This window comes from Saimiri boliviensis, chromosome 3 (assembly GCF_048565385.1).
Source record: "Saimiri boliviensis isolate mSaiBol1 chromosome 3, mSaiBol1.pri, whole genome shotgun sequence".
Lineage (NCBI taxonomy): Eukaryota > Metazoa > Chordata > Mammalia > Primates > Cebidae > Saimiri > Saimiri boliviensis.
Window position 1 is genome coordinate 21416378 of NC_133451.1, and position 26406 is coordinate 21442783.

General features: G+C 36.7%; 1 protein-coding gene across 1 annotated transcript in view; it reads right to left on the reverse strand.

Annotated features, from left to right (window-relative positions):
* The window catches only part of ADGRA3 (adhesion G protein-coupled receptor A3), a 128653-nt gene that overhangs the window by 17830 nt on the left and 84417 nt on the right, over nucleotides 1-26406 (reverse strand). The window contains exons 11-14 of the mRNA XM_039468361.2: nucleotides 20461-20622; nucleotides 17344-17547; nucleotides 9660-9873; nucleotides 9243-9451 (exon numbers count right to left, since the gene is read on the reverse strand). Of these exons, the coding sequence (XP_039324295.1) occupies nucleotides 9243-9451; nucleotides 9660-9873; nucleotides 17344-17547; nucleotides 20461-20622 (789 nt within the window). The remainder of the gene's footprint in view (nucleotides 1-9242; nucleotides 9452-9659; nucleotides 9874-17343; nucleotides 17548-20460; nucleotides 20623-26406) is intronic.

Consider the following 26406-nt stretch of genomic DNA (forward strand, 5'->3'; position numbering starts at 1 on the left):
ACAGGCATGATGGTATACACCTGTAGTCCCAGCTACTCAGTAGGCTGAGGTGGGGGGACTGCTTGAGCCCAGGAGGTCAAGGCTGCAGTGATCCGAGATAGCACCACTGCACTCCTGTCTGGGCCACATACCAAGACCCTTTCTCAAAAGAAAAATAATTTAAAATAATAAATAAGCAATAACAGTATGTCACTTATAGAACATTTACCATAATCCCAGCACTGACTGTGTCCAGCACCATAATTGTATGAGGTAAGTATGTTATATTAGCCCCATTTTATAAGTTAAAAAACTGAGGTACAGAAGTTATGTGCCTTAAGGATTAGATTCAAAGGAGCTTGGCTGCCAAGTCCCTGCTCCCAAATACAACTGCCTCTCTGAAATGAAAACAATGGGCATCTTAAAGCTACCCTCTTTAAAAAGGAACAGAGCAAGCTGGAAAAACACCTCTACTCTGGTCGTCATGCCAGATAATTGGGGTGGTAAGAGCCAAAGCTGTAGGTTTACCAGATCTCTTCACTAAATTCTCTTTCTGCACTGACTCTTAAAGCTAAAATGTGACTACTGAATAAGGGAAGGAGCCCACAGTGGATTTACCTCCAATTAGGAAGTTCTTACTAATATCTGAAACAAGAAAAGCTAGATTAAAAAAAGAAGAAAGAGAATAGGTAACAATCAGACAAGGAAATGGAAGATGACTTCAACAGAGTAGGAAAGGAAGGGGCAAATTTTCCCAGGGAAGAATCAGAAGTTCACAATGTACAATTATAGATCTAAAAAGATCACATCAAGATGCTGAAAAAACCCCTCACTTTATCAAACGCTGAATAGTTAATGACAAAAATCACAGTAAGTGGGAAGCAAAGCTGAGAACACAGGAAACTGAATTCCAGCTAAACTACTCCCCTATACTCTGATGAGCCTCAAACTTACAATTCATCCATTTACTTGACAAATGTTGAGTGTCTGCCACAGCCAGGCACAGTGCCAAGTAATGGATATACAGGAATTGGCAGAACACAGTTCCAGTCCTTTGAGGCCCTGCAGTCTATAATTTAAGTACACAGAAGGGAAAAGACCAGAGAAAAGCCTATCAGGACCAATTCTGAGCAATTTGCCTTTGTGAGATGACCATAACACTAGTCTACAATACATGGCCTCAAAATATTTGCATTCTGTTACAAGTCCAAAATATTAGTGGGGAAATTCAAAGAAATGTTGAGACAATGAAAACCAGTAAGATATTAGTGAGAGTAGACCTATTTTCATCCAATTTCAGTGAAAAGCTTCTATTCCAGTCAGTTCAGAACTAATAACAGGATAAATTCAGTAGTTTAGCTTCTCAACTCTTCGTGCACTGTCTGCTTTAGATGACTGCAGGAAATGTTCAATAACACGCTGCTATTTACCAGTTGTAAGACTTGGGACAGTTACCTCACTAGAAAATGGAGACTCCTCTAATCATGTCAAGTGGGTTGGAGAAGGTGTCAAAGAAAGGCGGTAAAAGTGCCTTCCATAGCCCTGGGCAGAGAGATAACAACACAGGGAGCTGGATATCATCAAATAAAACATTTGACTAAGAGCCAATTTCATTCTCAAAATATACTCTATATGGCATTCAAATTGAAAAGAAATCAGTTATTTTTGGCCAGGCACAGTGACTCATGCCTATGATTTCAGAGTTTTGAAAGACTCAAGGCAAGAGGATTGCTTGAGGCCAGGAGTTCAAAACCAGCCTGAGCAACACAGTGAGATCTCATCTCTCCAAAAAATAAAAATAAAACATTAGCCAGGCATGCTGGGGTGTGCCTGTAATCCCAACTACTCAGGAGGCTGAGGTGGGAGGATCACTTGAGCTAGGGAGGTTGAGGCTGCAGTGGGCTGAGATGGCACCACTGCACTCCAACCTGGGCAACACAGCAAGACCCTTATCTAAAAAAATAAACAGTTAAAATTCAAAAGAAACTGATATGTTTCAAAAGCCAAACAAATGTGACATAGAATGAAAAAGAAACAAGATGTGGAAACAGAGGGCAACACGGACTGAAGAAAAGCATGAGTGCCTCTGTCACTGGTCACACAGGGCACTGCTTCCACAGGGGCACTTTTTCCTCAACATGTCTTTATTGATACTTAATAACTGTACATATTGATGCCATACATGTAATATTTTGATCCATACATAAAATGTGTAATGACCAAATAAAAGTAATTGGGAAGTATGAAATATGCAATAAATTATTGATAACTACAGTCACCCTACCATGCTATCAAACATCAGAACTTACTCCTTCTATCTGTATTTGTATACTCATTAGGCAACATCTCTTCACCCCCTCTTCCCAGATCCTTCCCTTCCCAGCCTCTGGTATTTACCATTTTACTTGCTACCTCCATGAGATCGACTTTTGCAGCTCCCACGTATGAGTGAAAATATATACTATTTGTCATTCTGTACCTGACTTATTTCACTTAACAAAATGACTTCCAGGCTCATCCATATTGCTACAAATGACAAGATTTCATTCTTTTTTATGAATGAATAATATATTTGCTTTGGTGTACATATACCACATTGTGTGTATATATATACCACATTTGCTTTACCCATTTGTCTGTCGATGGACTGATGGACATTTAGGTTGATTCTATAGCTTGGCTATTGTGAGCAGTGCTGCAGTAAATGTGAGTGAAGGTATCTCTTCAATATATTGATTTCCTTTCTTTTGAATAGATACTCAGCAGTGAAATTGCTGGATCATACGGTAGCTCTATGTTTAGCTTTTCAACTTACAAACTATTTTCTATAATTGTTGTACTAATTTACAATCCCACCAATAATATATAAGAGTTCCCTTCTCCACATTCTCCTATTTTTTTGATACAAACCATTTAACTGGGGTAAGATATCTCATTGTGGTTTTGATTTTTATTTTCCTGGTGACTAGTGATGGTATTTTTTCATATACCTGTTGGTCATTTGTATGTCTTTTCAGAATGTCTAGTCAGATCATTTGCCCGTTGCTAAACTCATATTCTTTTTAAATGCTGAGTTGTTTCAGTTATTATTATTCTGTTATTAATTTCAGAAGAGCATTTTTGACCTGCCCACATGCAAAGAGGTCCCCTGCTGAAAACCAAACCTAGGGAAAGTATAAAGGGTCAGAAAGTAAATACTGTGGACTCTGGGGGACAAGAGGCAAATCAAAGCTGTTATGCAGGTAGTATTAACCATGTAAAATAGAACTACTAAAAAATTTAAAAGCCATTCTTAGCTTTCCCACCTTAAAAAAAATCTGGCTAGATTGGGTAATACAAAAGAATATAAAAAATGTAAGGCAACTGAGAATTTTAGGATACCAAGACAGTAAACAAGTTAAAGCTCTATAATGAAAGAGTGGAAGCAGAAATTTGAATCAAATTATTTTCAATTGTGGTAGTAAATAAACATAGGCTTTATGATAACAACAAAAACATTACTAAACACACTACACAAAAATGGTAGTATGAGACACCTTTGAGTAGAAAAAGCAAACATGTTGCTCACATTTGCAACACAGTGATAAATAAAATAGAAAATGTCTCTGCCCTCCAGCACTCACATGACCAGAGTCCACCACTAAATAGTAATCTTAGTTACTCTCCTGTGTGATACGAACTTTAATAACTAAGCCAGGAAGTGAAAAATAAAGTTTTCCATAGAAGTTAGCGGCACCAATGCAGAGAAATTAAACATCAAAAGTGTGTTAAAAATGACAAAGATGATCATTACTAAGACTCAAATAAATGGAAAAAGAATTTTTAAAACTGTTTACTTGACAGACTCATATACTTCAAGCCTGAGAATTTCTGAATCCAAAATCAGTAGAAGATTTCCATAATTAGCACTGTATCAATAATAAGAATAATTAAAATTAGCAATTGTCTAAATTCACCAGGATCTGAACAATGGAAAGGAACTCAAAGAAAACATATCAGGGCACCCTGTGTGTCAGGGTATAAAGAATTATAATAAGAGTTTACCAACAAAATTTTAAAATAGATCTGAAATCAGAAATGTGAAAAAAACAACAATTTTAAAAGAGGACTATGGACTATGACTCACTTCTATGTTGCTTTTTCCCCCTGCCATGGAACAAAGAATATAAATTTAAAGATTTTATTCCCTCTACCTCACACCAACAAAAAATCAATTCCAGTCAAATCATGGATCTAAATGTAAAAGGTTTTCTTCTTGAAGAAAACAAAAGAGAATATCTTCATAATCTTGGGGTAGAAAAAGATTTCTTAACTAAGACATAAACAGCATTAACTATAAAAAAAAACACTAAGAAATTGTACTTCAGAAAAATTAAGAAACTCTCTTCATAAAAAGACATTATTGAGGGGGGAAAAAGGCATGAACTGGGAGAAGATACATGCAACACATAACTCTAACAGGGAGCTCATATTCAGAACTCGTATTGAGAAGTCCTATAAATAATTAAAGAAAATGAAAGACAACAAAATGTAAAATAGGCAGCAAGACATGAACAGAAACGTCACAAAAAGGGGATACCCAAGCCACCAATCAAAAAATAAAGAAGTGTTCAACATCAATAGTCACCAGAGAAATAAAAATTAAAATGGCAATGATATATCGCAATACTACCATCAGAAGACTAAAACTGAAGATTGACAATTCCAAGCATGGCAAAAACGTAGAGCACCTGGAACTCTCATTACTGTTGAGACCATAAACCAATATAACCACTCTGGTCAAGTGCATGGCTTTAGCTACTTACATCTAAATGTATGGAAGGCCTACAACCTAGCAATTTCACTCCTGAGTGTACATGCCCATCATAAAACATATACATGAGTACTCACAGCAGCCTTTTCTTGACAGCCAAAACCTAGAAACAGAAATGGCTATCAAGGATAAAATGAACAAACTTTGGCACATTCATGCAATGAACTACTACTTACCAATGGAAAAGAAAAAACTGCTGCTAAATGCAAAAACAAAGATAAATCTCATCCACGTAATGTTAAGAAAGAAACAAGACACAAGTGTACATACTACACACCAAAAGTCTAAAAACAGGCCAGACTTATCTATGGTGAGAGACATCAAAAGAGTGGTATCTAGAGACGGTGGCAGAAACTGAACACAGCAAAACAGAAGAGCACTACCCAGGACTTCAGTACAAATCTTCCTCATACACATTCTTTGTAAAAATATCAGTATTTGTGCACTTTGCTCAATACCTCAATTTAAAGAAAAAGGAAAAACAGTTGGTCCCTTTGATTATTAATTCCACTCTGGAGAATTCGTCCCACAGATGCTCAATTAAATGTGCAAAATGATATTGTACAACCCACTGGAAACAAACACAATAGAGAAATATCTAAATAAATCATGGTAGAAACATAATATCCCGAGATGAGAAAGAATGAGGAAACTCATATATTGACTTGAGAAGATTTCAGAAAGGAGATTCAGCAGAGGTATTAATAACACAGATTCTAAAATGAGAGTGTGAATTCAAATCTCAGTTCCAACACTAGCTTTGTAAGCATGGCATTTAACCTCTCTGTGCCCCAGTTTCTGCATTTATCCACTGGGGGTGATGATGACAATACTATATACCTCATGAGGCTGTTGTAAGAGCTGAGTAAGTGAATGCATATAAAGACAACAGAGGAGAGGCTGACACATAAGTACTTAATAAAGACTGGCCAACACTACCACCATCATCATCCTCTTTAAGATACATCATAACTATGTATCATCACTACATACATAGTTAAGTTGCTCCCCAGAAAAAAAAAAAACATGGTTTAGAACAGTGTATGTACCATGCAACCTTTGTGCAAAAATGCGAGAAAATAGGACCATATATTCATTTTTGTTTCCAAAAACATGAGGGTCTCCTCAACAATATGCAAGAAAGAAATAGTAGTTACTTATGGGTGTGACGGAGAGATGGGTAGGAGGAGTTCCAGCTTTCACTGCCTGTTAATGTGTAGAAATAAATAAGACATTCGATCCACGTGAGTACAGTACTTATTTGAAAATTATTTAGACAAAAACATCACTAGCATGTATGTTCAATTACAAAGTAAATGAAATCAAAGTTGATCTGAATGTGATCTTAATTTATAAAATGACATATTATGATGGCATTCAGCATGTTTTATATAAACAAATGTAAAAGCATCACTAGAAAAAAAAATGAATGCTCTGGTTTCCTATTTTTATGAAAATGAAACAGTAAAAGAGAAATCAATGTATATAAATTAACTTATTTTCACCATTACCGATTAAAGTACTAAGACATAGTTTGAACCTCAACATGACCCTACTCTATTCAGTTTTCTTTGTGTTTTCCTAGGGACACCAGCTCCTGTGAATCTTCCTGCCCTAAATGGCTATTTCGGATCATAACATTGAAGCAAACCTAATTTCTGTTTAATTTTTCTTTTTCTGGCTCCCATTGAGACTTTAGCAAGTAATTGGTATAACGGGATGTACACTCAATCAAACTTTGGTATCTATTCCAGACTTATGAACAAGTGTATTATTTATGTCTCATTTTTTAAAAATTCAAAACTCTTTAAAACCAGATAAAGAAAAGTTTTATGGACTCTATCCCAAGATAGGAATTTAGACTTGCTATATGAAATGATATATTAAGATGGTATTCAAAAAAATAGGATTTTATTAATTTTTAAAAGATATAAGAAAAAAGATTTTGCTTTCTAATTTTTAAAAGTCATTTCTTCAATCCTAAACATAACTTTTACTACTTAAAAGTGAGTATAATTTCATTAACTTTTTCTTCATGTTTAATTAGCATCTCTAACTCCCATGCAGTAACTATAACATAATTTTGTCAACAATTTCAAATATATTTCTCTTTGCTGCCTCTAGATGGCACAATAACATTTAAGAAAAAGAAAAAAGTCTGAAAAAGAAAAAAAAAATCTTAGTACTACTCCATTTTAGCTTTAAAGAATTGTGTATTACATTTTTTAAGAGATTAAAAGTCTGAAAGATAAAAGAATAGCTTATTCCTTCCAGAAAAGGATTATACTAATTTAAATAGTTTAGAAGAACAGCTAGGAAGTTCAAAAATAGATGCTTTAAACTGGTATTAAATAAAAATAAAAGTTTCACATGGTGCAATATCATAGCAAAGGCTTATAAAATGTATTTTTGTGTATGTTTTGTGTTTCATTTATTTTGCTCAATTTTTTCTTGTTAACTATTATATAAATTTCTGACAATGTTAAATCTCTATTATTTCTCATCAGTACACCACAGTTTACTTCATGCTCAAAATCTGAATTATAAAACACTTTCAAAATAGAAGAGAAAATGCCACATACTTTAGCATTTCATTCTTTAATTTAAAAGGTGGCAGTGGCTCATGCCTATAATCGCAGCACTTTTCCAGCTTCTGGCAGGCAGATCACTTGAGTCCAGGAGTTTGAGACCAGCCTGGGCAACATGGTGAAACCCTGTCTCCACTAAAATTATAAAAATTAGCTGGGTATGGTGGTGTACACCTGTAATCCCAGCTACTCAGGAGGCTGAGGTAAGAGAATCACCTGAGCCCAGGAGGTAGAAGCTGTGTTGAGCCAAGACTGTACCACTGTACTCCAGCCTGGGAAACCAGAGTAAGTCTCTGTCTGAAAAAAATAAAAAATAAAAGGTGACTACATGATAATAAAATGTGAACTTACAGAAACCAGACTCAGACTTACAGAAATCAAGACATCTTCCATTTAGAAAGAGAATCAGAATCATAAACTATCAACACTAAAGTTACTCCCAAAGGAATAAAGGGCCTATATAAACACAGCAAGTCTAACTAGCATAAAATCCACCCACCGTCAGCTGGGCCAGATAGCATACATGTTTAAATATATTGCCTGCACTCATATAAAATGCTCAATTATGTCACTGAGAAGATAATCCCTTTGCCCTGCTAAATAATCTAGTCATCTCTCTACTTGCTTGACCAGTGTACCAGGTAAGGCATAAGTTGAATAGAAAATAAAAACAAAAGCAAGAGTCGAAGAAAATTATTTATAATTCAGGCTTACCTCAAGATCATTTCTAGTGCTAAATGCTATTTTTTAAAAATAGAAAAATTCACAAAATGTAAAATATATCATGTTTCAAGGTATTTAGCACTTTGATAAAACATTTTCTAGAAAACAGACTTACAGCGGCAATCAGAAATAACATAGAAGTTCCTTACACTCAGACTGACCTCAAACCACTTCTGGGAAATGACTTTCACACTCATCAGTAATTCCTTCTACTATACTCCAAATATGCTCCATGATGTCGGTATTTATAATAATTACAATACAAAATAAGAACTAGCATGGTTAATTTCATAATTACCTGCTCAGGAGTCAGATTGATTTAAAGACCTCATTAATAAAAAGACTTGTTCCTGTACATGAATAACTGTTATTTTACCCCCAAAAAATCACAGGTTGAGTACCCCTAATGCAAAAATCCAAATCCAAAATGCTTCAATATCTGACACTTTTCAAAGACAATGATCCTTGGAGGATTTTAGATTTTTTGGATTAGGAATGGTGAACTGCTAAGTATAATGCAAATATTCCAAAATCTGAAAAAAATCCGAAGTACAAAACTTTTTTGGTCCCAAGCATTTCAGGTAAAAGATAGATTCAATCTGTAATTAACTGTTAACAATGAGTGGTAAATAACAGAAAACAACACTGGACTGATTGGCATTAAAACTGAAAAGACATTCTTTGTGTCAATACTGTCACTTGCAATGACAAAAATGAAATTATCATGATTAGTGCTAAATTCAAATAAGAGTCTATCAATGACAACACGTAGTGGGAAACAGCAGTAGATTGCAAAGTAGGAAATCTTTCACTAGTCACTGGGTATCCTTGGGCAAATGAAATCACTCTTTCTGGGCAGAGAGAATCTGATCAAGATCTCTCCAAGTTTTAAAGTCAAAGTCTAGCTTAACTGATTTACTTATAAAGTGGATTTAAAATTCCTACATACCAAATTCAGTCCCATACATTTCACTTGGTAGTAACTTAATTTCCCTTTATAATCAGAATTAGAACAAATATCATCCCGTATAATTAGAGAGCAAATTACATCAAAAGTAAAAAAAAAAATCATTTGAGCTTAATTATGCACAGGAAAAATTTAGAATAGTGTTTATGCATAAAGTTAACAACCGCCATACCATTAAAACTGCATAGTTACTAAGGGAGTAGCACTGAATTGTAGTGATATTTTCATCTGAGTAGAGTATATGGCACCCATCTGATTTCCAGCCTCCTTGTCCGTTCAGCAAATCGAAATCCCACCGGGCTGCAACAGCATCTGCTCCGTGTGCAATTCGACGCAGCGTCACATTAACAGGGATGTGGTGAGTATCTACATTCATACCATCTGGAGAAAATGGGAAATACAAATATTTCTGAAACAAACTTCATAAACAATTAAACGTCAACTTATACAGTAATGGGTACTCTGCAAGATCTTTTTTCACTAGCGACCCATTACAATGGGAAAACACTACAATGAGCATTTTTAGGAACAGTCAACTGCAAGGCCTTATTGTCCACTGATTACAGGATAACATATGTCACACACAAACCTATTTTGGTGAGAATCACAGGGGTAACCACAGTACGTCGTTTTCCATCATCGGCCAAATTTGTGGAATTTCCAGTGGCTGGAAAAAGCTTTCCATTGCGGAATGCCAAGAGTTGAAGCTTATAAAGAGAGTCATCAGTTGGTCTGAGTTCTCTTTTTTGCTTTGGTGAAAAAAGGGAAGGGGGAAGCTGAATAGAAGCCTCCACAATAGTATTCTGAAAAAAAGAAAATATACATATATATTTACTTACACACACACACACACACACACACACACACACACACACATAAAGCTCACTACATTAGTATGTAGAAATCAGAAAAAACATGTCAGTTACAAAAAAAAATGGTCTAATTAGGTTGACTTCATTTTTTAAATTGTACATACAAAATTTAATAGTTAAAAAAATCAGTTAAATGAAATATCAATACCACATAACAACATAATTAATAGAAGTATAAAATAGAAATGCAAACTCTAAACAGTTAAATAAGTAAACAAGAAAAGTGTTTCCAATTACAAAGTTAATTTTCCCATAATATCATTCATATGTTGAAGCAGATAGCATTAAACAGATCAAGGATCTCAATAATCATGCTCTATCAATTTTACAATGATAAAACATGATAAAGAAGTACAAATGTAGTATAATATCACAAATGTGAGTATAATTAATTTGGGCTTATGTAACTTTAAGGTGATTTATGATGAATTCAAACCATCAAACAACAAAAGAATGAAATTACACAAACATAATAGAGGTTTAGATTCAGTAAACTTAAAAGAAATTTCCTTGAGACTGGCAAACACATTTAGAAAAAACACATAATAACACAAAGGAACAACTGAAAATGCTGACTGATAATGAATGTTTTTCAGATTTCTTTACTGAGGATTTTTAAATAATAAATTATTCAGCATTCAATAAAAAAAAATCTATACACCAAAGAAGCAAACAATTAACCATCTAAAAACATTCCATAGTTGAAGAATTTATTACAAAATCTTTCTGTTGGCCTCCAGCCTCTCCTCTTTCAATTCCATATTCAACAGAATTTTCCCTTAAGAAACAAATCGAATCATGTTATTCCAGTTTAAATAACACCTTGGTTCTGCAATGTTTAAATAATACTGTCCCCAAATCCCAAGTTCACCATATAATTTGACGAAAGTCTATTTCTTAGATATGTCTTCTGAACACTCCTATATCACAACCTAAAACACAGCTACACTGAGCTTATCAATTCAAGTTCTTCTATATTCTTTTTATACACTGCACAGACCAGCATCTCTACCTGAAATGCTCCGCTGTTCTTTTGTTTCACTAACTTTTAAACTGGTGTAATGGAAAGTGGATCTGAATAAAAAAGGTTAGGAGCCAGAGGGAAGACTTTATCCAGAGTCCTTGAAATAGGGCTTTTATGGACAGTTAATTACATCTCCTTAGTATGCTGCTTCTCCAGTTTAGCTGCTCCCTCTTCTGGACTCACACAACACTCTGGACAATTTAGTCATAAGGCACACTTGCAGCCCCATGGTGTAGCTCACTGTCTGTTCCTCTAACCAGAGTATGAGGATTTGGGGTGGAGACAATCTAATTCACTTTTTGAAACCTCTGTGTTAGTGGTTCCTAGCACTTGTATTTAATCAAAATAGCTCACTGTTTATGAAATGAACAATGTCTATATGGTATGTTTATTTTTAAAATGATTCTACTTAAGCAAATGATTGACTTTAAAATTAACAATGTTAGGTCATAGCAGATACCTATAAATATCTTTTCAATGTTAGTATTTTGGAAGTTTGAATATTACTTTTAAATTGAAGATGCCAAGAAAATATTTAGTAGAAATCTTTTCTTAGAGAAAATGTATAAAAGAGGTTTCTGCTATTCTCACTCAAAAATATAATCTAATATGAAATAAAGTTTGTTATAAATTTATTCACTAATCTAGATTTCTATTCAGTACATAAATTTCTCCTAAGTACATAACAACACATGCAAAGAGAGAAAACAGATTAGTTAAAAGTTCAAAATCCTGAAAAAGTACCATATAATGTGCATTTATTAGAATTCAAAAACTATAAAATTCATAAAATAATATTGCTATACACACAAAATGGCTTGAAAACAAAGCATAGCTCTTTGGGGAAGTATTCGTCATGATAAATCAAATTGGTTTACAAGAAGTCATTTTGATTTTCTAAAAGAAAGTTAAAAAAGGAAATAACATCTTTACTTTCTAGAAATTAAAAAAGGTATCCTACACAAGTTTAAATTTGTAAAACCAACTAAAAAAGAACTATGTATAAAAAAAATCCCAGGAGTATGGACATATTACTGTGGGGCCAGAGCTATATACTCATGGCTGTTACACACTTACAGCTTCTAAAAATCCAATAAAACATTACTAGGGGCTGGGCGCGGTGGCTCGAGCCTGTAATCTCAGCACTTTGGGAGGCCGAGGCAGGTGGATCACGAGGTCGAGAGATCGAGACCATCCTGGTCAACATGGTGAAACCCCGTCTCTACTAAAAATACAAAAAATTAGCTGGGCATGGTGGCACGTGCCTGTAATCCCAGCTACTCAGGAGGCTGAGGCAGGAGAATTGCCTGAACCCAGGAAGCGGAGGTTGCAATGAGCCGAGACCGCACCATTGCACTCCAGCCTGGGTAACAAGAGCGAAATTCTGTCTCAAAAAAAACACAAAAAACAAAAAACAAAAAGCATTACTAAATAATACTGTAGGTTCCCTGGGATATAGAGGGTGGTCTAGGGGTGCCAGTAAGGCAAACTTCAGCCCTGTCAATGTTTAGATTTTTATAGTAACAATGTAACACTTGTGTATTTAATTTCTTTAAAAGAAATGTTGATCATTATTTACAGAAAGGTTGTAAATCTATTAGTCACAGCAAAACACTTACTTAATTTGGTGCATTTATCATGATTACACCTTCTATTTGGCCCACGGGTGGCAAGCGCAAAGTCTCTAAGTTCATTTAATCACATATTTATTTTTAAAAACAGATACAGCAATGGAAATAGATAACAAACACATGAATGAGAGTTAGTAAAGTAGAAAAAATCCCTTTTTAGATCCTTTGGGAAAAACAAGTTTTCAGTTTCCAATATTTATTACCAAAAAATCATATGCCCTAGAGAGAGCATGGGATCTGAAATAAGAAAGGATTTGGCTCCCAGCCTCACCACTTAGCAGCTGGTTAACAGTGCACAGTGTTGTTTAACCTCTCTGAGTCTTGTCTGTCAAACACAGCTAATGATCTATCTAACAAATGGTTCTGAAGACGAGATGGGATCATGAACATGACAAGCCCAAATGGCTAGGGAGCTGTCAGTGGTACTTTTTCACCGTGTTACTGCAGCACCGTGGAATATGGTTATCTGGGGACTGGAGGCGAGGCAGTGCCCTAACTAACTTGCCAACAACAATCTTGAACCTCTTCATGTTTCGACTTCTACCATTCAGTTTCAGTATTCATTTTAACACGAAAAATTGATGAAATATGAACACACATGAAATGACACAGTTTTTTTTTTTTGCTAAATTCATCTATATTTCACTATTTATAATTACATGAAGCTAAAAGGAAAATGATAAGCATCATAATGGTAGTTAATTCAAATACCTTCACTAGATTCTAACATCTTTCCGTATCAAAAAATCTGGACTTCCTCCACTATGCAGTTAATAAAATTTTCAGATATCTTTGTGGGTTAAAATCTATAGAATTCTAATATGAAAAACAGGAATGAGCCAAAGAAGCATCTGATTCAAAACAGTAAAATACTAATGTATCTGTTTTCTTGACCACTTACTTGACTTTAAACAGATACTGTACTATATCCTAATGATTTTATTGTGTGTAATTATTAACTGCATACCACCTTTTGATTTTCTCACTGCTGAAGATGAATATCAATTACATTTGACTTCAGAATTCCTTAACTGACTTCCTCTGCTAATCAAGTTTGACCGCTAACTTTATTCAACACTTATTGAATGTTTAGTTACTCTGGGCTTGGAACTACACAGAACCTGGAGACATACAATGCAATAAATATATTAGCCGTGGTCCCTGCCCCCCAAAATTCATAATCTAACAAAGAAGAGAGAACAACAGTAACAAAACAATAAGAGCTACCACTGACTGAGGGCTTACTCTGTGCCAGGCACTGCAGTGAATGTCTACATATTTACCTCACTTAACCCTCTCAACAACCCTTCAAGTTAAGCACCATTTCACGATCTACATAACAGCTGAGAAACTGACATTCAGAAAGGTGAAGGTAGCTGCCCACGTTTGCACAGCTGTTAGGGGAGAGAACCTACACCCAGAGTGTCTGGCTGCAGAGAAACCACAGTCTTAATCACCGTTATCATATGACTTCTCGCTGCAGCTCGCTCAACTGCTGTATCACCTTATAATTATTCCAAAGAATGAACAAAACACAAGGGATTAACAGGCAATGGTTAATTCTGTCTGAGGAATTGAAGGAAGAATCCAAATGCAATTTTAGAAAGTGAAGAGCAGGAATTTCACCAAGCAAGGATGAACTGAAAAAGGGTAAAATTGAAGACAGGAAGCAGGAAAATGCGTAATGACTAGCCTGAACAATTCAAGAGACTTTGGGTGGAATAAAGCTCTAGATGTCTGGGATGTATAAAGAAAAACTGATTTCTAAATTCTGATTAAGTAAATAACAAAGAACTAATTAATTCTTTTTGGCTATACTATACTTGAACTCAAAACACCAGCTAATTTCCAAAAGCCTAAGTAAAACTAAAGTAGTTTACTGAAAACAGGTATCACTTTGTTATGCTAACATATCTGAATTATGGTATCTACACTGACAGGAAACATTTCATTGAGAAAAAAATTGGAAGAGATTTGACTGATGCCATCAGTAAGAGGCAACTATCAGGCAATTCTGTCACCAACTGGTGACCAACTAAAGCCAGGTCACGGAGTCACTGATGACTCCATCACTAGTCCTGCCCTCAGGCAACCAAGAAACTCATCTTGGCTCCCAGGTTCCCATGTGTGACAGGCAGTGAGAGAGAGAGAGGAACAAAGCATTACGGGAAAAATGAGGAGGAAATATAAAGGAGATGAGGGTGGGAGTGGAGATCTGGATGAGATTAGACAAAATTTCTTGGAGTGACATTTCTGCTGAGTGTTATCACCAAGGAGCTGGGAAGGGAGGGAAAGAGCAGGGATTCCAGTAGCAGAATTAGCAGGAACATGCTTGAGAATGACCAGGTGGTAGGGAGAGGAAACAAGGAAAGTTTGCTGTCGCTGGACAAAAGGAAGAGGTAGGTAAGAGAGAGGAAAGACATCAAATGATGAAGCTATTCAACAGCCTCTGGAGAGACATGACACATTTATGAAGGGGTGCACAAGGTCAATTTCCATTTAGGGTGGATCTGGGTAGAATGCTCACAACATTAACAACTGGAAACGGTACAGGCACTGACAATCAGAACAGCGTGCACAGAGGGAAAGGCTCCCAGAGGCCTCCTGCTCGGCAGGCACCAGGCCTTCGGGTGTGAAACGGTGAAAAGAAAGATCTGGACTGTGGTCCTGACGGAAGGATCAGGAGGGCCAAGAAAGCACTCGGAAAACTGTGGCAGCAGCTATTTGCCAAATGGTAAGGAAGTATTTCAATATTTCACTACGTGGCATCATTGTACTGATACACGTTAGCCAAATGTCAGCCGTAGGTTGACCAATCTGTGTGCGAAAGATGAATTTTTAAGGTACAGCCTAGAGACACAGAGACTAACTAGGAAGTTACAATGGTTTGGGCAATAGAGGATGTGAGGGCAAAGCAGGCTTAGGAGGTAGTACTGAGGGAAGCACAGAGATTCTGAAATATGCAGGAAGCAAATCAAGGAGGCACCTATTGCTAAGTAATGACTGCCTCTTTATGGGCTTAACTTCATATGCTAGCATATGCTCCCATTTAAAGGCAGTGCAATCAGTTTTCAGATGTTCAGGTTTTCTAATTAGTATATTCAAGGGACTTCTTTTTTAAGAATGCACAGAAAGATCAAAAATGGCCCTAATATAAAATTTAAAAAGTACAGTTGATTTTCTGTTCAAGAGCTAAAGTACATTTTATGCTGTTAACATTAGAATTTTTAACCAATTTAGTGTCATGAGAGATGCATTCCTTTTTCATTCAGTTTAATCGTGTCCACCTATGAAGCACAAATAATAGGAGTAACACTGTAATGTGTCCTTGCTCTCTGGCCACAGGATTATCTTAAAAGGATAGAATAGCATGAAATTGACAAATCTGAGAGTCCATCTAAAGCCCTCTACCTTAGTAAGTAGAAACTCTCCTTACCCAGAGGGATAGGTTGTGAAATTGATGAAATGCAGGGTTTCATCATTTTTATCTCTTTCTACCAACTGATCATCTAAGACAGAAGTGTTCATCAATTTTAAGCATTCCTCAAGAAAAAAAAAAAAAAATTTCTCTCATGTGCTTGTCTATGTTGCTGATTCTAGTCTTTTATAGTATGTTTCTTCTTCTCCTCCCTCACCCCCTCGCAGTGTAAGACACAATAAGGAAAGTTGAGCAGGTCTACAGGAGTGTGGGGCAGTACAACAAATACTCCTTTCTTGCCAATATTAACAGGAAAACCTTGCCAATTCTCCTCTGAGTATAAAGTATCAAGTAAATATATTATTATCAGACATTGTGACCTCGTTGAGATTTTCTTGGGCAGTTGAGATTTTCTAAACTTAGCAAATTGGCTCTCTTCAATGATGGTCACCAGGAAAAAGAATACAAAAATATACTAATTCATTCATTCATTCAATATTTATTGAGTGCTCAAACTAAACCAGAACACCTAACACCTATCGGATCAGTTATTATGAAGCCATTAAAACGACTGGAATATTGTTTGTGGTATTATTCAGGGACAAGGCAGAAACAAAGTACTGTGAAATTAAAAACCACAGAGGATACAATTACACATGCCCACAGAATGCTAAGTGAAAAATACGTGGTGTCATTAGGTTGCTGGAGTTTTGGATCCACTATTTGCTTCAATGCAGTGTAGTCAAATATATCTAACCCCCCAATTTTAAAAATCAGTAAAAATGCTTTCATTTTGCTTGCTTTAATGAAACACTTTTTTTTAACATATATGACACATTTGTATTTTCTACCAAAAACTTTGATATACAGCTTGCCTGATTAAATGCCTGGCCTTGGGGTTGACTTTTCCACTAGGCTTGGCAGGTACAGTGCCAAAGGCTCACCATACTTTTAGGGGCCAGTGAAAACATCTTACTGTTTTAAAATCAGGAGCAAAAATGAAACAAAAGTTTAAGTCAAATAAAATATTTTAACATGTTAAATGATTAACATATTTGTGTTTATACTACTGCAGTTATAAAATGTAATTTTTGTTATTTTTGTTGGGAGAAAGGGAACCAAAAGGCAAAAAAGCCTAGAGCCTATGAAAGTCGTAACGCAGTTGCTCCTGGTCAGAGTTTTCTTTAAGACAATAGCAAAATCAGTAATACCTATCTCCTTGCAAAAAAAGATCTTTTAATAAGGTGATTTTGCAAAGCAGAACATTTGTAGCACTCTAATTTAACTGTAAATAAGTTACTCTTAAATGATTGCAGAATGGAACATACCTTTAATGCCAGACTCGAAAATGTATTTGAAACATTGCACTTAAAGCTCAGCTGTTTATCCAGGTTTCCATCTGGATCCCGCCTCCCATAATCCGAAAGCCCTGTACGATCGGAGGCTGCCACTTTCTGGAACACGGTACAGGTCATCCCTGAGAAGCCAGTGGGCTTGATGACATAAGCTTCCAGAGCAATATTGGGTGAATACTTCAAAAGTCAATCAAACAGGAGTTATGAACGATTTGTAGAACAAAAAAAAAAAAGCACTTTCAAAGACTTTTCAAACACAAAACACAATGCATTAGCCAAACCAGAAAGCCCAGGTTCTTCCTAAACAAAATCACTGTGTAGGTAACTGGTAGAATGAAAAAGACCCTGGAATGAAAAGGGTGTCCTAAAATAGAAGGGAGACCAAACAAGAGGAGGAAAAGAAGTTATAAAGTATGGAAGATCAGGTCTAAGAAGTCAATTAAAAATAATTTAAGGAGCACTTTGAAGGAAACAACAAGCTAAAAATGGAAGTGTCCTAAAAAAAATAAAATCAGCTAGAGAAATCAGTAGACCCTCTAAATGCTACTCTTACAGGAAGAATGAAAGCTAATTATTAGAGTTTGGAAATGCAGTCAACACATCTGGCCAAATTCACTTTTTTTCCTCTACATAAAGGTCATTAACTCTTTGCATTAAGTTTTACCAATAAAAGCTTTACAAAGATTCTCTCCAAAGCTGTTTCTTCAGAAAAGGAAGAGAAATGTTAGTTTAAACAATAGGAAATGAACAGATTTATAAAGCAAATTAGCCTGGTCAACATGGTAAAACCCCATCTTTACTAAAAATACAAAAAATTAGCCAGGTGTGGTGGTACACGCCTGTAGTCCTAGCTACTCAAGAGGCTGAGGCAGGAGAATCGCTTGAACTCAGAAGGCAGAGGTTGCAGTGAGCTGAGATTGTGCCACTACACTCTAGCAGGGGCAACAGAACGAGACTCGCTCTCAAAAAAAAAAGCAAATTAGGTCAGAAAAATCACCTGAAAAATATGACACCTGCCACAGAGTTCTAAAGTAATTCAGGAATAAGAATGAACCAAGGGGATCCACCAAAACATATGACTTGTCAATACAGGCAGCCACCAGGCCGACTCGATGGAGGACGGAGTGGGTGTGAGAAGTGACAAGGAGCCACACCTTCCCATCCAGCAGGGTGACAGGATTTACTGAGAATTCTAGGGACAATATGGCATCTCCCTCCTTTAAGGATGATTAAGTATACGCCTATCCCACAGGCAAGGCACCATTCTAAGTATCACCTATGGATGTCTTTCTTTTTCTTTAAAGCATGAAACTTTGGTGCATGATGCTTAAAATCTATTAGAAAATAAGATACAAACTTAAAAATATAAAAAGTTAAGTAGAATTTGGCAAGTCCTATTCATGTGATAAAAAATAAATAGTGGTTCCCAAACATTTCAAGCATAAAGAATCTTTGTATTAGTTTTTGCCTCACAATGCAAACATTGTGAAAAGTCTTATTAATTCAATTTGTTAATAGTAATGTGTATTCCAATTTCAAACACGCATGTAAACAACCACCAGACCTTCTGACAAGCAGCAGTCACCATGCCCAACACAAGAAACCTTGGTTGAAAGAAAGAAATCTGTCATTTTGAGGCACCTGTGAAGCCGTATCATTTTACTTAGTGTAAGTAGATATATCATCTCCTGGAACTTTGTTTACACATTGACGGGGTATGCAAATTCCTACTGTGACCTTTATTGTACCCTTAGGTTATCAGAAAAACCAGTGCAGTTCAGAGAAAAGGAGGAAGTTCTTCCAACTGATTAATAAGCATGGCTAAAGGATGAGATTTAAAATGGATCTTAATGGCCAAGGAGGACATAAACATGGCAAGCTAGCCTCAAATGAGGTCACAAATCTGAGAAACTCCTCTTTGCGGTGGCTCATGCCTATAATCCCAGCACTTTGGGAGGCTGAGGCAGGCAGATAACTTGAGGTCAGGAGTTCGAGATCAGCCTGGCCAACATGATGAAATCCCGTCTTTACTAAAAATACTAAAATTAGCCAGGCATAGTGGTGCTTGCCTGTAATCCCAGCTACTTGGGAGGCTGAGGCATGATAATTGCTTGAACATGGGAGGCAGAGGCTGCAGTGAGCTAAGATCATACCAGCTTGGGTTTCAGAATGAGACTCCATCTCAAAAATAAATAAATGAATAAATACAAAAATTAAAAAAATTAAAAATAAAAGACCTACAGCAACAAAAAACAAAGACAGTAGCCAAGCTGAGGCTCCATTTTATTTATTATTCAGGAAAGAAATATTAAACTTAATTGAGCAAAGTGAACAATAAAATGTGGTAACATCAAACAAGGTCTCAGAAATCAACAGGAAAATAGTAATCTTGAATTGTGTAAAATCACAGGAGGAAGTGTAGACTATTCTACACTATGTCAGCCCACTAAAATAATTAGGAAATGAAAATCGTGGACCAAACTACGGCTGCTAAGGGAATAACACATTATTTACTATTTCCACCACCTTTTTAGGACAAAAAAGTAAGCAGTATATCAAGAACTTTACAACAGTTCAATTCAGCATAAATAAATTTTAATACTAGTTAAATGAGTGATCATTATTTATTAATAACTCATTATCCCAAGAGTGGGATTGACGGAAAATGCCAATAGCTTCACAAGTGTTGGAGGGCATCCCAGTTCTCATCCGAGATTGAAACCTGGGCAACCAATCAGATGTTCTCTCAAAATATCCTTCAGGGCCCAGAACAGAATATTAGCTCAGATGGACCATGGGTATGTGCCAGTGGGGCAATACAATGTCTTATTTTCCACTGCAGAAACATTTTCAGCGGATTTGATGGTGATAAACATTCAAATTACAAATTAACAAATATTTTCCAGCTCCCAAGAAAACATTACTCAAAAGCAAAATTAACTCTTAAAACATTTCAGGAAAGAAACTCTGTAATAATCAGCAGTTAGGGAAGATAGCCACCCCATAATGTAGAAGGCACCTATCTCTTTCAGGCGAGAGTTGCGTGAAATACACTTTGTTCTCAGGAGTCTCTGATAATGTTACACTTACTGTTGAATAAACGTGAGCTCCACTGGCTAGCCGGTAGGTAGCAACGCGCTGAAGACACTGAACAATCCTACTGCAGGCTTTAGCTTCCCTCTGAGCCAGCCACAGGACACGTTCATCAGCCAACATGATGTTACTTGCGATGTCAACCATCACGTCACCTAGCTAGCAGGGGTTCAGGAGAAAAAAGAAAGATCATTAAAACTGACAAACTATTTCATAGAATCAAAATCCTTATGAGAGGGTGAAACTGGCCTTCAGTCTCCAATTCCATATGAGAACCCAACAGGCACTTTACTTGTTTCTCATGAAAACATCTTTAGCTACGAACAGTACATTCGAGTATAGCCATCTGGTAATATTTAGCCCAAAAGAGCATATGTAAGTGGCCACCACATCACTGGTGAAAAGACTGCCAGATGGTATCTCAAAGGGAGGAAAAGAAAGGCAATTAGATTAATTAAAGAGAAGGATCACACCTCTAGTAATCCCAGCACTTTAGGAGGCTGAGGCAGGCAGATCACCAGAGGTCAGGAGTTTGAAACCAGCCTGGCCAACATGGAGAAACCCTATCTCTACTAAAAATACAAAATTAGCTGGGCGTGGTGGCAGGCACCTGTAATTCAGCTACTCGGGAGGCTTAGGTAGGAGAATCACTCGAAACCAGTAGGTGGTGGTTGTGGTGAGCCGAGACTGTGCCACTGCACTTCAACCTGGAAAACAGAGCGAGACTCCATTTTAAAAAGAGAGAGAGAGAGAGAGAGAGAGAGAAGGAAAGGATGTCACACTATACCAGAACAAAAAGATCTTGACTGTTCATCTAGCAAACCATTTATAAACACTTCTTTTTCTGAATTCATTAGCTTAAACCAAACTATTATTATTAAGAAATACACACTGCCAGCCAAGCACAGTGTCTCACACCTATAATCCTAGCATTCTGGGAGGCCGAGGCAGATGGATCATTTGAGCTCAGGAGTTCGAGACCAGCCTGACCAACATGATTAAACCTGTCTCTGCTAAAAATGTAAAAAATGAGCTAGGTGTGGTAGTGCATGCCTGTAGTTCCAGCTACTCAGGAGGCTTGAACCCGGGAGACAGAGGTTGCAGTGAGCCGAGATTGTGCCACACACTCCAGCCTGGTGACAGAGCAGGACTATCTCAAGAAAAAAAAAAGAAAGAAAGAAAAGAAAAAAGGAAGAAATACACGCTGACAACCTCTTCAGTCTCTGCTCATGTTCAACATTCTAGGCATGTCCTGCTACTTCAAGGTCCTTGTATGTGTTGTGTGATCTCACCCCCATCCCCTTGTACACACGGTTTCCTCTGCCTTGAATGAACTGCTTCTTCCCTTTCTCCCAATTCAATGAATGCTTTTAAGATCCAATTTGATAAAATAAATGCACTTTTCCATTGCTTGTTTTTTTTTTATTTGTTTCATTTATTGGATTCTTTTTTTTCACTCACTTCATAACTTACAGATGTAAACATCTGTCAGGCAATGCCACAGAAAAGTCAACCGACTATTGTTTACTGTGACTTGTACATCCCATCTCAGAGATATACACTGAACTGTCTGGGGCTAATGAGACATACTGGTATCAAGAGGGTTTTGTATTGAGCAAAACGTTCCCAAGAGGGAGATGTGCGGCAGAAAGAACAACAGAAACATTCCAGAGGTAAGATCAGAGAACTTGCAAGCTGGCTGGACCTCTAATCAAGAAGTAAGCATTGAAAGGCGTTAAGCCCCAGTGTGAAGCCAAAAAGCCAGGGCTGTCTTAACAAATGTCTTTTGATCATCCCAGAAGATCTCGGCTGAGATTTCAATCCCGTTTTGCATCCAATACACTGCACACGATGTATAATTATGGGGGTTGAAGAGGGTTTAGAAGAAGTTCAGTCCATTCACGCTGGTTCACTTTACCAAAAAAGTCAGGCCTCTGGAAATCCACCAGATCCCAACCCTGGAACCATAGGGTGAAGCAACCACAGCGAATACACAGATGAGGGACAGGACTTCAAATGCTGACCGTGAGTACCTAGGCTGAACACTTCACCTCTTGGTATCTCCGCTTCCTTTCTTTGTAAAAACGGGTAATAATAGTCTATCTTTTTTAATGTTGTGGAGATTATGTTTCAATAAAAAACAGGTTCCTGAAACCGTGCCTGGCACATGGCAAGCACTCAAAAAATGTTGGCACTCTTACTGTTTTAATCCCAAAACTGGCCTCTCTTTTAAGATGACAGACTCTAAAAGCAGTAGGAGAGCTGTATTTGTATGTCTACATTCGCATAAAAATAGGAGTAATGCCTCCAACTAAACTGCCACTTGATCCTCTGTGAAGTCCCACTCTCTCTGCTTAATCCTACGACGTTTTCTGACTTTTTACTGCCCTTATTTTACTTCCAATGTAAACATCTTGAGGGTAGAGACAACAAAATATCTTTTATTTATGCCCTTATTCACCAGTACAAGAGCTGATATAGAAGCCAACAGTTATCAATGTCCATTTATTCAGTATGTATCAAAATTCATTTTAAATGTTCATGATTACTGTTCATTGACTAAATATTTTATTGAGGGCCAATGTGAGCCAGATACTGTCCGGAGCAACAGGGATACAGCAGCGAAAGAAACAAGCTCTATCTTCCACCTTATAGTCTGGTGAAGAAAAAGCAAAACACGCACATAAATCTGCTTTATAAAAGCAGATTTATACTGTGATAACTGCTATGAAGGAAATACGCAGAGGAAAGTACGATATAGAGTAATGAAATTTAATCCAAACACCCTACTTTAATGAACTAACACATTCTCAAGGGGTCTATCCCCCCAAGCCAAAGACATTAACATGATCAACTGACAAATAATTAAGAAGAGCCTGGAATCAAGTTTTGCAGAATCCTCAGTTGGTTCATTTGATATGATTCATTGGAACATTAGCATCCTAGTACATGCTCCTAGTAACAAACAGGTATGGGGGTGAATGTCATTCTATTAGAAGCCCTTACTTCTGGAGCTATAAAGATGGGTATTGACTCTTGCTATGTTAATTACTGAATCTGTCAAACAGCCATTTATACAGATACTAGACTATTAAGTCCCAACTCTTAATGGGAATTCACAGTAGTTGGAATAACTTAGTTAAGATTTTGTCTATTATTCTGACTTACTGTTATTTTAAGATTTTACACAAAAATGAAAGGTAAAAGAGATAACATGGTAAAATATGCTTTATGACTATCAAAAACATTAATATAATTCCCAATGGATGCAAAACTTTAAAATACATAAAAATATTGATTTTATTCTAAGACACCACTGAAATACAGGAGGTGATTATAGATTAGCAAAGTTAAAATTAAACTTATTGTTTAATACTTCTTCGAAGTTTTAAATGTAGGAATTTTATGGAGACCTGACATGAGACCTGATAGGGACATCATCTGTCTTAAAAAAGCATCATTATTACATGATCAAAGAACTACTGCTATGCTCTGCTAGATAATGCCAGTAAAGAAATTAACTTGTGTTAATAATTATAAAAAACCACAAATACCTCCAAGAAGGTACAGGGCTAACAAGAGTAATTGCCTTAGTTAAGAACAAGCTGTTTTTCTCATTATTTCACTCCAAATGGCTAAGAATGGAGGAAAGGGATTTGTTGCCAAAACACTCCCTAGAGCAGATAATCATAAAATGTTATATGCTTCTATAGCTTGGTTACAGAAATAGCTCAGAATCTGTCATGGTGGCAGAAAGGGACACAAAAGGGGTAACAACGCATGAAAAATTACATTGGATTCAAAAAATATTCCTGAAATCTGACACACAAAACTCATTTAAAAACTGGAACCAGTGTAAAGAGAAAGCATCAGATTTCTCCTTGGCCTCATTCCCTGAAGGCCGCTCCAGCCACAAAAGGGTCAGAAGGACTCAGGCACCTGCTCTTGCACCTGTCACAGTGAAGTGGGAGGATCAACCTAAAACAGGAGTGAATGGTCTTTATCAAAGATTAAATGTGGAAGAAACAAATACACCAAGCAATGGGAAAGAAAGTGCTCAATGTCAAATGTTGTAAGAGACAGGATATTTCATGTTCTTAATATACAAGTAACTTGCAAGTTTTATCCAAATTAGGCCTAAAACATCTGTTAATTTAACAAATTTCTGATGTTGTCATATTAAATGGATAATACATAAATTAAACTTCATGATATGTAATGTATAGTATTTAACACTGAAGACATAATATCTATGTGCCTTGGAGTTCACCACTCCTGGGTTGAGATCTCAAGTCTGTCACTTACAAGTTTAGATGTTCCTGAGCAAATCAGCCTCCTCAGCTTACTCATTTGTAAAATGGGACCAAGAACCCTCTAAGTGCTCAGAACATCTCACACTACAGTAAAATAACAAAAAAAGAAAAGCAAAAGAAAATTCTCTTCACATACCCAGTAAAAATATAAATTCAGCAATTCTTGGAGATTTTTAGAAAGGCCAAGTGATCTGTGCCCTCTCATATGTACATTTTCAATCATCAAGCAGCAAAGGAACACTTCTGTTAATTCTAATAACCAGAAAAGCAAGAATTAAGAGACACAGGCATAGGAGGAACAATGGTTTTGGAGATGACAAATAGAGGAACCTACAGGAAATGAAGTTCAAGCTTGACAGCATCATCATTACTGAAGCAGCTAATCCTATTAACTTTAAGTCATCTTCGCGATGATCTCCTGGTTCCAAATTAAGTATAATATTGAGATCACACCTTTTTCAAGATATGTTATTACACTGATCAACTACGGAACTGCTGCATTTTGAAAATCAAGTTTTAAAAGTGTATTTGTCACTCTGAACTCATGTCTGGCCTTATGCGCCACTAGATCCTACACTTTCAGCAGGTTGCTTAGGTAAGGATTGGATATTAACAAGACTGACTGTGATTGTCATCAGGATTGTGGCAAAGAGTAAAGCTCTGATTTTACTGAGGCATGGGAGTAACAAGAATGATGAGGATGAGGATAACAGTGGAGGAACTGAAGCCATGGGTGGAAGGGGAAAAACAGATTGAGAAGAATGTGGCACATGGGTCATGGCAGTAGTTCTCAGATCATGTAATAACCATAATTCTTCAGACGAGATGATGTGTTACCATCAGGTCTCATGCCTTATCCTCATAAAGTCCACACATTCAAGACTTAAAAAAAAATAATAATAACCACAATAAATTTAGCTGTAATTGTGCTAATCTGCAAATATCTTTATATTAAAAGATAAAATACCCCAAAATACTGATTCTACCCTAAGGTGTTACTGAAATATATGAGATTACAAACATGTATGTGCCCTTCCTTTTCTGGAAGTACAGAGGACTAAATACTCTGGAGAACTCTCCAGCAGAAAGACAAAATTGCTGAAAGGAAAACAGTTATCTTTGCAAATGCATCACTGAGAGGGAGGAAAATACAGCCTCCTCCAAAACCCAGCCACCAGAGAACAGCAGACATCCGAAAAGCTCTGAGGTTGAACTCTGATGACCATAAAGTATGTTTTGATTTCTACTGGGTGCCTTGGCTATGCCAACGCAGGGTACCAAGAGAAGATCCCGTTACAAAGCTAGAAACTCAAAGGACACCACCTCCAGCATCAGGCCTAGCCAGCAACCACTCAGCTTCATGGAAGGAAACAGCAAGAAAACCTGCCTGTTTTAACCTGGGCAAGAGGTAAAAGGAGGTAAACAAAAATTATTCCCTGAAATTTGTAAACACAAGTTGACCTTGAAACAGGTCCTTCACACAACTTTTGTGTTCAGAAAAGCCTCAAGCTAGGAATTAATTTTAAAATGAGTCCCCAGCTCTGGTATTGATCCTGGGCACATGGCAGAAGCAAGCAAATAGCACATTTAAGGATACATTAGACCATTCTCATTAATGGCCCCAGTCAAC